Source organism: Pipra filicauda, unplaced genomic scaffold (assembly GCF_003945595.2).
Source record: "Pipra filicauda isolate LSUMZ 115617 unplaced genomic scaffold, ASM394559v2 scaffold115_size4368891_pilon, whole genome shotgun sequence".
In the NCBI taxonomy this organism is placed as follows: Eukaryota; Metazoa; Chordata; class Aves; order Passeriformes; family Pipridae; genus Pipra; species Pipra filicauda.
The window spans coordinates 2,436,431-2,450,110 of NW_024103607.1; the positions used below are offsets into that span (position 1 = coordinate 2,436,431).

A 13,680-nucleotide genomic window follows, 5' to 3' on the forward strand; every position below is an offset into this window, starting at 1 on the left:
TTCAATAAATTTTACAGATGAAAGCATCCATCTTCGAGGAAATTTTTTTTTTCAGGTTTTGAAAAAAGGCTTTAAATCAACAGAGACAGATTTTAACTTAGATTAGCATCTCTGAAGCATTCTGTTTATTTCTGTTGCATAATGATTATAATGAACTTTATTCAAAATGGAAAGACCAGCAGTAAAGATGAGAAGGACGTTACCTCACTTCCAGCACACTGAATCATGACCTGGGACATGTAAATCACATTGCCAAGTGTTTTAATATCCTCTCCCTCCCAACAACGGATAGCTTCTGTCAGTATTTGTAGTTCAAGTTCTTTCCGCTTCCGTACTTCTTGACATTGTGCCTAACAAACATAGGGAAAAATACCACTTCTATTAACTCCATCAATTTGGAATGGGTTAAGGATAGAAATATCATTACAGTTGTATTTATTGTTGGGCTTCTGGTACACAGAAGACAGCACCTTACTTGAAGCATTTTCATTTAGATGACTATGACCAATATTTTTTATAAACTAGTTTTGCTAACTTAAATATTTTACTTTTCAATACACTGACTCCAATTACCGTTCCAAATTCAGTCATAGTTGTTTCTCAAATTTCTCCTTTCTTTATATTTCAAATTTTCGTATGTCCAAATGTGCTCAGCAGAAAAGAGTAACACATCTATCAGAAATACATGTCTATACAAGAAAGCCTCTTTCTTCAGTAAAAAGACACATGCCATCTGTGCAAACAACGAGCACATATAACCCGGTGTTCCTATTTTTATTAAGTGTCTCCAACCTGCTTCTATTAATTTGAATTTTTCTCAGCAAGAATTGTTTCCTCTTGTTTGTATAGCACCCAACAGGATGGAATCCACAAACCTCTTCTGAACACTGATAACACTAAATTTCTGATTTAAAAAAAATAAAAAATAGAAAATGCCAGGTTACCACCGGCACACATTCCTAACAGGAAGCATAAAACATTAAGTTTATTGTAACTCAGACTGCATTAATTATATGCTTGTTGCAGTTGAGGTGTGGGTTTTGGTTTCTTTTGTAAAGGCAGTAACAGACAGCTCATCTGTTCAAATTAGGCTTCCAGTGTTCCAATTATTACTGAAAGTCTTGCATCTTCTGAACTTCACTAGCACTTTCCTCTTCATCCTCTCTCCCCCAGCTCCAACACCATTACCTGAGAAGGAATGCACTTAAAAAACATCAGAAAACGTACTGCTTTGTTTAACAAAGCCCTTCTTCAGGACACTACTTATGTTAGCACCGGTAGAAAGGGAAATGAAGCATGATGAGAGGGCAGACAGAGGTGCAGAATCCTTTGTGCAACTCTGACATCAACAATCTATTTGCTGCAACTCCCCATCCTAAATTACCATTCTTAGTTCTGCCTACAAACAGCATGAACTTCCAGGCTTTCAAAAATTTACTATACAAACAGTTACAAAAAAAGGTCACATTTTTAAGCAATAGAGGGAGATAAAATTAGAAAATATTCTACTTAAAATAGATAATCTAGTCTTTTATGACTCTTACAGAAAGATTTTTGAAGGCAGTCATGGATTTTTGAATATCTGGACGATCCGGATGATAATCCTAAAAGCAATGGAGAAAACATACATAAAAAGTTTAGTTCCAGTACAATTAATTAAAAAAATGTTAGAGGCTGAACTACAAACAAATAAACAATTCTGCAAAATTGAATTTGTAGACTGATCTGCTCTCTTTTCGTGGTCGTTTTATATCAAAGACTGGTGGGTGTCGCTTCTAGTAAAACTGCAGTTATTTGTCACATTCCTACTTACACTTTAAATAGAGCCACAGAAGTTTTACAAGACCTAGTGGATAAGAGATTTTGAAATCCTAAGAGGAGAGTTTTATTTGGCATGTTAGCTTTGTCACAGACATGATTCCTTACAGACCAACTAGCATGTTCCGTTGTCACTGACTGACAAACCAAGTTGTGTGACAAGACCCATATGCCTTCTGTTTCTCTCCTTTGTTCATACTCCAAACATCTAACCTACAAAATGCAAAGGTGAAAACAGTAGCTCCTTGAACATCTTCCCGTATTGTAACAATCACTTTTGAACAGTGGTGAGTAGGAGTCAAAGGGACTATTTTGGTGATGTGTTCAACATGCTGAGGTGAGAAACAGCACTCCTTCTACAAGATAAAGGGGCCTCAGGTAGTATGCAGGAGACACATTCGATGCCAAGCCAACTAAAGACCCCTATAAGACTGTTCTAAGAGTGATGATTAGCTTCTCTGGACAGTTTTACTTTAAATGTTTAGTTTTTACAGGAAGTTTCACTGCACCGAATCTTAAATAAACCATTGCAGCCTGTACTTTAGAAGGCTGACGGAAGAGCAAACAAATGTAGTTTTGGGTCCCATCATGTTTGACATGTACCTTTAAAATAATTGTTGTCAAATCATCATTAAGCTGGAACATAAATGCTGATAAGATATACCTCCATGTGCCTTTCAAGTTCTTTGAGTAACGTGGGGTATTTATCCAGACGCATAAAAGGTTTGCTGAGGCCCGTGGTCAGTACAAGGATCCCAGGGCTGTTGGCACCTTTCATCTCCATGAATTCTCCTAGCTCCTCACTGTGTACACAAGATATTTAAGCAAATTAAGATTAAATTATCAAGACAACTAAAATTACATTGGATTTTTGACTGCAATTTTTCATCTACAACAAAATATGCCAATAAAACAAGGGGTCAAATAAATAAAAAAGTAATTCAATACAACTTAAGTGCTGTGATCGGTTTATGCATTAAATAAATTACAGGAACAAAGCCATCTGTAGATTTGGGGTCCTTCCAGGGAAAAACAGACACAGGATCCAATCCAGCATTCTAAGCAACCATTGCTCGAAGGCAATTCCTAAATGCTACCCCATCCAAGCAATGATTAAAGAACAAAACCATTTGCACTATATTCTATTGCTTAGTTCTTTATTCTAGTAAAATAACAGCTGACCTTAGAGGTGGTTTACACAGGTAATATACAAGTCAATGGCTTCATATTTAAATAAAAATTACTATTTTTTAGGTGTCAGGCACTAATGAGAAGACACAGAACGTTTCAGGACTTTCTTCCCTCCCACACTTACATGTTTAATGACCTCATCTCACACATCCAAAGTTTTACTGCAAAAAAGTAATGAACATCCATACAAATGGTAGAAGTAATTACTGTGTAATCTATTCTTAAATTGAGTTAGGGTTTCACTAAGGGTGTGCTTAACACAACATAACTTGTTTCGACAGCAAAGCTGTTGTAAGAAATACTTGCTCTCCAAGTATCAAGGATTGCTACTTCCCCTTCTCCAGATGTTTTTTCATATTTGAATCTTTTACAAGAACTGGTCCAGCCACTCAACTTTTTACATTAACTCAGTTGAAAAAGCAGTGCATCTGAGAATTTCAGCTCACTTTGCTATCAAGGAGACAAAATAGCTACGTCTTCTGCTTCCTTATAAATCAGAGGTTTCAGAGGATTATGGTGGAGGAGAACTAGCTTTTCAAGAGTTTAAGTTACCAGGAACAAAATGAGCCCTCTCTATTGGGAAAGGAAGATATGGCAGCACTTGGGCTGATTGCCAGGCTTCACAAAATACAAGTTGCAGAAGAACACAGGATTCTAAAAACAAAATCTAAATAAAAGAAATTCAGAAAGTTGCTTATTAAAAAGATAGCATCTTACATTCAAGTATTCTAGACATCTGCAGATGAGGTTGCTCATGTTTTAAGCCCTTATTATAGTAAATTAACTAGTTCTCAAAAAAAAAAACACACAAGAAAAAAATGCTATTCTCATGTGACAGTCGAGTAAACTCCACTCTAAGATATTCTGAAAGTCTTTACTTCCTACTGCTCGATAGCATTACGCTCTCATAAATCAGAACTACTACTTAATTTTTTCCCCCTCTCTAGTCATTGGCATTGTCTCATTTTTCAAAGGAAGCCTTAGCCAGATACCATATTTAGTACTTTCAGAAAGTGTAAAAAAGAAAACAGTGTCAAATATCAAACAGCAATAAAGGACATGTACACTTGTTACATTATGGCCACATTAACAAAAGGAAAGGGCAAAGATCTCCAAACCTAGGGCACAGTGTTTCCATGCAGAAGTGAAAGCAAATCTTGACCTGCTCGAATTCCATAGGGAAAAGACACTGACAAGACACTGACATAATACACGCACTCAATTATCAGTGAGTCATGGTATTTAAAAGTATTATGTACATTAAGACAAAACAGACCATTGTACTTCCCCCAAGACACATACACATACTCCCCCTCATTTCAGAACAAGTGACACTGTTTATTAATGTAATTTGTCCAAATAGATGAAGACAGTGGAACAAGACATCAACATGGTGCTTAGGGACATGGTTTAGTGGCAGACTTGGCAGCTGGATTTGATCTTAAAGGTCTTTTCCAACCGAAATGATTCTATAGTTCTACAAACTGTAACATTCCCACCCCAATGTAAGTGCTTTACCCACTATCTCATATGGATCATTCATCTCTCAGATGTTCACAGAAGAGAAGGTACTTTTCCATACAGTTTACTCCAAGTTTACTTGTCTCCAGATTAATTAATCAGTATTTACTTACACTACCTTGCTTATGTATATCCAGCACTGTTTCTGAATTGTCAGGTCCAACATCACTTTACGTCACCTCTTTTTAGAGCTCACCACCCCCATTCTAACAAGGCCCAGGCACTCCTTCGTGCATGTATTTGTGCAATTTCTGCTGCATTCAACTGCTCAGTCCAGAAAAAGGGTGAGGGGATTTCCCAACACCTGCTGTGCATTTTAAAGATGCAAAGAGAAGGGCTAGGCACACTTAAGAAAGACTTTGCTACATCCCTTTAAAGCAAGATGTATCAGCAATTCCAGGCCTCCTAAAATCAGCTCGTGACATAATCAGGTTTTAGCCAAAATTAAAACTCATTGAACAACCTCCTACAATACCTTGCAGGAAGAGTCATAAGCCTGAGTACTTTCTGAACTTAAATTTAAAATTAGGTAAAGCTGGCCAACTTTGAATACCTAGAGTCTGAAGACCTACTTTGCCTAATGCTTTCTTAGTCCCAGCCCTGGCTCAGCAGAAAATCACATGAACTTCAGAACTTGACAACTGATTCCAGTGGCACCCTAAACAAGACTAAAGATTTTTACTGATAACTATGTCTTGGTTTTACAGTGTTACCAGTTACTTCTTGGTCAAATATTCCGGGAAATTCGCTGAAACATCAAGCTGCATGGCTATGCTGCAGTGGCATGTCCTCTCCTGACTCAGATTAAAGGAAAGAAACTGTTTCCAGTAAGTAATGAAGATATGACACCCAGTTTCCACAGGAAGCTTTACCAAAGTTCACCTGTGAAAGTCATTCTGTCAGGAGACACCCAGTGGTTTTAAATTTCAATTCACTATGTGTATGACACTGATCATGTGCAGATCACTGCTTTTTTTGTTTTATCCACTAATTCTACCTGTAAGCACTCCCATCCATGTCAGCATTATAAAGTTAGGTTACATACAGTATTTCATCATATTTCATCTTTTTGAAGTGAAAGACATTTGCTATGAGAACCAAGGGAGAGTAGCTATTTATACTCATTCACTACATTTTGATTGCTTCAGTCAGACACACAGCCCCTGCTGCTTAATTTTACCAGCTCTGCCCCTTTACATTATCTACTATTCTTCTGCATTTCAGGCAGCACAATTCATACAAGTATTATGCAGCTTCTCTTTTCACCCCTACACAGCAGCCAATCTCAAATACCACAGGCCATTCAATTTAACACTGTTCTGATCGGTGCTAGTTTTTGCCCTTAGGTTGCAAAAAGGTGAAAACCCCCATTCCTAATTACTTCGGCCATCTCCATGCTGTCAGGTGTATACAAACACATTATATAAATTATATTTGCTAAGCTACCCACTAACACAAGGCAGGCACTTCCTTCTCCCTTTTTTTTTAAATTTAGCGCTTCTACAGCAGAAGGAACATTGGTTACCATTTCACCCACATTCACATCTCTAATTTTCACTATTGTTGTTCCATTTCATCTTTACTACAGCATTATAAAACAGACGTGAGAAAGCACAAAAAACCTCACTGTAGCCTGAGTTAAAACCGACTACATGGAAACCTGAAATAAAAACCTGGCATTAACTTGCTTTTGCTATCTCCTCTGCAATCCCTTAAACTAAACACACTCTTTGGTTATGCCATTCACTGCTCAAGTGATACTTGGTTGTTTATCATCATCTTTTTACTTAATCACAGTATAGGAACCCATGGAGCAAGTTTAAACCTCAGCTCACTTGGAAATGTACACAAAGTCCTGAAAAACAGGCTTAGCAATGGCATCATCAGCAAGCCTTTTATACTGAGAAGTGTTAATAGGTGTAATTAAAACTGAATGATGTAGTTTTCCTCCCAACATTCCCAAGAGGACAATATTTTCTTTCATACAATTCTGCACTTCCCTCTGACAAGTTTTGACATGCCAGCTTGCTCAAGCTCCAGTCTGAACACGTGCACACGCTCCACTAATACAACAGTTCCCAAAATTTTGTCCGAACAGTTCCATCATGCAGACCCCGTTATCATTCTACTTATGCTATACCAATCTGCCACCTCTGCAGCTTTGTTGACATAAAATACCCATCAAAATGTGGATGTTACTTTAGCTCAAAGTGAATGTCTTTCATTTAGTCACAAAAGATAAACACAATACAGGATATAATGGAAGAGTTTACTTTCAATAACCTCTGAGTGGTTTAAAATCCTGTTCAAACATGACAACAGTTCACAACTGGCTTTTAATTAATTGCAGCTTAAAAAAAGTCAGTGTCAGCTGCTTTGCCAAAGACAATGGCTCTTTCATGTCACAATTTCAATTGATGACTGCAAGCACCACAGTCTCCTAGGCAGCATGCACTAAACGAAACTCCAGCCCACAGCTACGCAGTACATTTAAAAAAAAAAAAAAAGGTATCATTTAGCTGAACAGGAAAAACTTTTGAATGGTGAAATCATCAACTCAGTCACAACTGCCTAAGTAGCTTCTCAGAAAGAGGCAGATGAGACCTTAATTCACTACTTACATTATTTTACACAATAAAATGCAGAGAAGCATACTAAAGTGCTGTGCTTCATTTATTCTGAAATCTCAAGCTGAAGAGTTCTCCCCATTCCAGACTAGACTTAGTTCACACTTGAGATATTTTAAAGGTCACCATGAAAAGTGTCTTTAAGCCTTATTAATATATTCAAATCTTTCATAGTATATCTGCCTCAAAAGCTGCAAATCAGACTGGGGGAGGGAAGAAAACAAGTTCAGATGTGCCTACAAATAACAGAAGGCAAAGAAAAAAAAGGCTATTTAAACTTGAGGAAAGCAGATCCAGAAAAATCATTTAAAACCACAACTTACACTTCTGAAGTAGGACTCTGTTTGTAAGAGATGGAGCACGAGCTATCACTGCTGAGGGGTCTGAGGACTGAACACAGGCACCGCATTTTGAGAGCGTTGTGACACAGCTTGGCTCAGCAACCCCTCTACTGCAGCTTTTAATTTCCTAGGGCTAAACTTCCCAGTCAAGCTCCTCTCCCAGGGACTGCTGCTTGGCGTATGACATCAGCCTGCACACTTGCAGGCTCAGGGATCCTCCAAAGTGGGGGAGGCACAAAGAGTTTTCTGACTCAAGCTGATCTGTATTCCATGCTCCAGTTACTCAGAGTAATTGTGATGTTTCAGCTCCACAAATTTTATCCAGACTGGTACGTCTGTGATGCAAGTGTAGAATATGCTTGGGATATGTTATCTAAGAGAACACAAGAACCTAGCAAAATTAATATTTGAACAAGCAAAGATTTGTGAATAGCCTTCTTGGTGCTGAGAGCTGGCTCAATACTTGCCACTTAGCAAAACAAAAGAGGCAGGTGTTTGTCAGTAATTTTTGGCTGCTTTTTCATCAACTTAATTTTCTTTTGGGAACATTTTTCTTTTGTTTTAAAATAAACACAGTGTTGTTTAAACAAAGTAAAGAAAACTTAACACCACACTCCACTCCTCCAAAAATTACATACCTAATGCTGGTTACATTGGGTCTGCACTGTCCATATTTCTTCAGAAGAGTCTTATGTCCACTGATCAGTGGGAGTTGTTAAACTTTTTTTACTATCCACCTTTCAGTAATTTCTATATTTAAATACCTTTCCTCTTGTCATTTTTTGATGCAGTCCACACAAAGTGCCAGTCCTAGCTTCTGCCCCCTCTTTTTCTTTATTGGACTTTCTCCTTGTACTGAACTTTATGGCTTGTGATCTTCCCCAGGTAGGTAACACTTCATGTTCCTGGCACTCCTTACTCTGCTGTAATTACCCACTTCTGTACTTTGTATCCAACTGGGTTTCTTAATCTGAGGGAAACTCATTCTTTTACACCTTCAGTTGCTCATTCTGTTCCTTCTCTTACCGGAACGCAAGCATATATGTCTATGATCAGAAGCACACAGAGGAACCAGAGCTACTTTGACTAAACACCACGTTATCAAGGCAGTACTGCTCTCACCAGCTGCAGTTGTCAGAGACTGACACGGTTAATGATTTGTGCATTCTAGGAGACTTTTTTGCAGGCTTTTGACCTCTGATGGGCAGTTGGGCCCATCCCTCCCTCCAGTGCTGAAGGTGTCAAGCCCTGAAAAGGCAGAAAGAGCCGAGCTTATACCTCTGATGGCCCATCAAAGCCCATCCCCCCCTCTGCCAACTTGAAAGGCGGGGACCAGGCCAGGCACAAAAACTCTGCGCAGGCCCAGGAGAGTTTGGAGGCTGGAAGCATGGCCCGTGACACTGACCATGGATATAACAACTCATAACTTCTTGGCGTGTGGGGGCTTCCCTCCTTCACCCCCCACAGATCAAGGCCACCACTTCAACTGACAGACATGGAAGCTGGAACTACCAAGTGTCATCGCTGGACCCTGTGGGCGGTGACTATACAAGTTTTTTCCACTGTTTTCTTTTTCCTTACTCTCCCTTACTCTTATCCTGTCTTTCTCCCCTATGCATTTTCTCCCCCCCCCAAAGGTTATCTCTATGCCACGTTGTTATATGACAACACCCAAAATGCTAGCATACCTGTTGATACAAAATTGTTAAAATAAACCTTACCAATATATGTTTTCAGACACCGACTATTCAGTGTCGTTTCACTCTAATCCACCCCAAGGGAATTATTGATAAGAACCTGGGTTACCCCCTCCCCTTTTTCTGGGGCGGGTCGTAACACCAGCTAGCAAAATTCTCTCCTAAAATAATACCATATATTGGATCACCTACCCTTGCACTTGAACTGGGATCTTCAAGCAAAATTATGAGATACTAGAAACAAACCTGACACAATGGAGTCACACAGGTATGATTGTTACAGAATAAAGTAAACAAAACAGGGATCCTGTACATTGGCACTATAGCCACTATAAGAAGGGAACTGTGGAGGATATATGCAAAATACTGTGCTCTGCCAGATCCACTACTCAACTGTACCTGCCAAACTCCACCTCTTCAGCTCTAGCCAGTGGCTTAAGACACAATTACAAGATACAATGACAGATTTGAAGAAAAATTACTGAATCCTTCAAAATAATTGATTTATTACACAGAAAAAAGTTAAATTCAGGGAAAAAAAAGTATGCAATAGATCCAAAACAATTTCTGAGACAAAATGCACCTACCAAAGCTCAAGACAGTATAAAATTTGAGAAATTATATTGTGTACCAACTCTAACACATGGATAAAACTTATAAAGCCACAACTGGAACCAAGAGAATCTGTCTCTAAACTTAATAGAAAGCTTTTGTTGTTGTAGTGATTATCAGAGGAAAATACAACCTCAGAAACAGATAGCTCTGGAACCTGAATTCCTCTTGGGGGCTCCATTAGGTTTTATTCCTATTTCTTCATGGTCATATTCACTCAGGTCCCTAATAATACTTATTTTAATAGTTTATTAATAATTTAACTTATTAAATGAAATATGTTTGTGGCTTTGAAGATTTGAACATCAAAAATCTCTTATTCTTTAAATAATATAATCGCCTTCACACCTCACTACATATTTACATAAACGTGCACATATGTGAACATATATGCACACACATCCCCTTATTATGTATTAACTGAATAAAAGCCCCCACATTGCTGCTGCAATGGCAAAGAAGAGGAAACAGACAGGCATTCATATTGGAGGCCATTTAAAAAAAAGGGGGGGAAAAAAAGGCAAAAAAAAAGACAGTCACATTCCAACTGAATACCCCTTTTAAATCTCTAATTCCACCCAAAGTACTGCTATTTAGAACTGGCTTCACAAAAATGCTATTCAATATTTTGTCTAGAAGTCCACAGTGATTCTGAGTAACTTAAAATCCTGTTTTTTATATATATATGTATATGCATAGACACAGACTCTTTACCAGGTGTCAACAACATTTTAACAGGTATTACAACACTGCTTGAAGAGCACGCTTAATACCTCAGCAAATGACACATAAAAAACCTCATATGTGTAATATTCCACCAAACCAGACAACTGCTTACAATTTTGATGTTACAGTGATCCAACTGGTTAAAGAAAAAACACAGTTAATGCTTCAGTTAATGACAGCCAATTTTCTTCAAGTTATTTTTAGTCAGCGACAGTAAAAAACCAACAATATTATATTTTATAGAATAAAGAAAACCAAAACCAAAATAGAGGAGAAGTTTCTGAAGTTTCATCTAGGGCAACTAGCTAGGAGATGTTTTTGATTTCTTTTTTGTTGCTATAGTTCCCAGCAAAACCAAGTGAGCCTAATAAACTGCAGAAAATACTAATTTTGTGATATAAGAATTTGACTTAAAATTATTTGCTAGGTTTTTTGTAAAAAGGCTTTCAGAGGCACAGTTAATACATACCTGTTCATTTTTCGAAGTGCACAGAGTTCATGGTAAGAAATAATTTTCTGTAGACAGTAAGATTGTTACAAATCAAATATGTTCAATATCAAACCACTCCAGATTGCTCCTTTTTCCTCTCTCTAAAATGCCACTGCATAGCACAGCCGTTACAAACATGATATTTAAATCCAAGTATTCCACAAACACCAATTTCTCTCTCTTATTTTTTGCTGGTATTGAAACACATAGAATGGTTTTGAACCCTCTGCTAAAATTGTACTCCTAAAAAAACCAACAAAACATCATCTTTTCTTAAAAGACTTAAATCTTGGTCTTTTATCCAGTATTAAGTGCAGTGCAGTTGTTTCATCATTATTACAATCATGACTATCCTCAAACCTCATGGTAATTTTTACATTAAGTTTTATAACAGATGCTGTTACACATTAAAAATATCTCAGCTAAACAGACAAGGAGACAGTTCGGACTATTTTCCAATCAGTCTGTTATTCCCCTCTTTCTCCATACTTTTAAAACAATGTAATTAAAAGTTTTCTGGCATTCCAAGAGGAAAAGGTTCAGAACTGCTTGAAGCCACTTTCTGATTTCTTCATGGCAGTTGTCTCAAGCTGAATATTTAGTCAAGCCACTTGCTAACTACAGCAGCGTTGGACAACAAAAATTAAGGTATTAAAATAATAAAATAAGGGTAATTAAAACCAACAGGATTTAATTCTGTAGAGTCATGTTTGGCAACACAATAGCATTAAACAGAGAACTGTCAATCACAACTTCTCTCCCTTAAGCTATCTCATACAAAAAACACAATTGCATTGAACCTGCTTCCACATCCAAATTATTTAACTCCTCTATGATACTTATATTGGCTCTGCCAGGATTTGATATCAAGCTGACTTCACAGACCTGACGCTGAATCTTTCTCAGGACAATCTATGCACAAAGTAACATGAAGGAGAAGAAATGCTTCTCTTCTCCATTTGCAGAATAAACAGGTTTCCTCCCTCACATTTCTATCACTGTTTCTCAGAGTTCAGAAAGTTAGGATAATCCTTTACAAGAATCTCCAAATCTAAAGAAATGTAGATGATCACTTCACTGTCACACGTCATCTTCCATCTATAGTTTAAATCCCGGACCTTTGTATGGAAAGAGCATAAAGGCACGAACAAACAAAAAATCTAAGCCCAAGAGTATTAAAAACCCCACAGGCACAGATCACCCAAGTATTTTAACCATTTATCAAAAATGGTACTAGAAGAGGGCCATTTGAAAGAAAGCAAACACTAAAGGATTTCATCAGGGAGTTTTAAACTTTTTTTGTCCTACTGAATTTTAATAACAAAAACTTATCTTCTTTCTGCCTATACTGTAATGTCAATTTGCATCTTGATTTTGTAAACCAGGGTTGAAACATAGTTGCATGTATTACTAACAAATGATACTTAGGTTTTTTGTCTAAAACTAGGGGGTTTATCTTCATAATATTAAGAGTAAAGCTCACAAACACGCCACATGATGTTGCTGTTAAAATGAAATTTGAGTTCCTGAAAGAAGCTAACTCTATAGTAAAAAATCAATTGTGCTCCTCTTCATTTACAAAGTGCTAAGAATACTCAAAATTCTTGAGGATGGATTTCTGTCCATCACAAGAAGACAAAAAAGGAAGGGGGGATGAATCAAAAAAGAATATATATCTTACTAGAATTTGTCCTATGGCTAACCTTCAAGAGGAGGTCATGGTTCTGTCCTGCACCACACAAGCAAACATAAAAAGCCCCAAAATAACATATTCAGCTTGTGGGTCATCAGGAGAATACAAATACATAGCAAAAGTTTGTGAAAGCAGATTTCTTGAATTAAATTCTGGCCTCGATACTTTTCCCTCAAAGTGATACAGGCCATCCTCTATGCAAATTCAAGGCCTGTTCAAAAGCTGAGCAACCTACATCATGTTAACTTGGCATCCTAACTTCTTACACACAGAAAACAGTAATTTTGTAAACTTAAAAAGCTCACACTCGTATCACTCAAAAGTAAAGCTAAGGGTATACGATTATGAAGTTAAGTACATACAGACACACAGGATTTTACAGGGCTAAGTTACAGTGCACCAACTGTCTAGAAAGCCTACTAGTAGTCATGTCAATTATGCCATGATTTTACAAACTTGTTTTGATCTCAACATTTTTAAAACAAAGATGACAACCAGTAACATTTGTTTTACATATTCAGAGTCCAGCATGTGTTCTTTCAATGAAAAAATTCTTTCAAATAGTTGATAACACTGCCAAAAGTGACAAGCTGGTCCTGATCATACGAAACAGCTTTGTGTCATGGGGCTTTTTGTCTTTTTTTTTTTAATAAATTTTTTTTCCTTAAACAAGGTTTGCCATACTAAATACATGTCAAAAGAGACATCATAGCTTCACAATGCAAGTATGTTGCACACCTTTTGGTATCAGACTTAAAAGACCACAAAGTAAACATACCTGTGTTCTGTGAGAACATTTACTGCTGATGGATGGTTGGCACAGTACGTAAGGTATAAGTTTTTCATTTGAGGCATCAAATTTAGAAAACATCCTCCAACTCTCTGCTGAGCTTCAGGCAACCTAAAAACAGAGTAATGAATATGAAAATACTGTAATACCAACCAGACACAGAAATAAATTAAA

General features: G+C 37.3%; 1 protein-coding gene across 5 annotated transcripts in view; it reads right to left on the minus strand.

Moving 5' to 3' along the window:
- ARHGEF7 (Rho guanine nucleotide exchange factor 7) overlaps positions 1-13,680 on the minus strand; it is a 127,007-nt gene that overhangs the window by 32,263 nt on the left and 81,064 nt on the right. For all 5 annotated transcript variants that reach the window (XR_003544974.2, XM_027743406.2, XM_027743405.2 and 2 more), the window contains 4 exons: positions 13,495-13,617; positions 2,483-2,621; positions 1,545-1,604; positions 204-350 (listed from right to left, as the gene is read on the minus strand). Coding sequence is in view for 4 of the 5 variants with exons in the window: in XM_027743406.2 (XP_027599207.1) it covers positions 204-350; positions 1,545-1,604; positions 2,483-2,621; positions 13,495-13,617 (469 nt within the window). In the remaining variant the exon portion in view is untranslated. The remainder of the gene's footprint in view (positions 1-203; positions 351-1,544; positions 1,605-2,482; positions 2,622-13,494; positions 13,618-13,680) is intronic.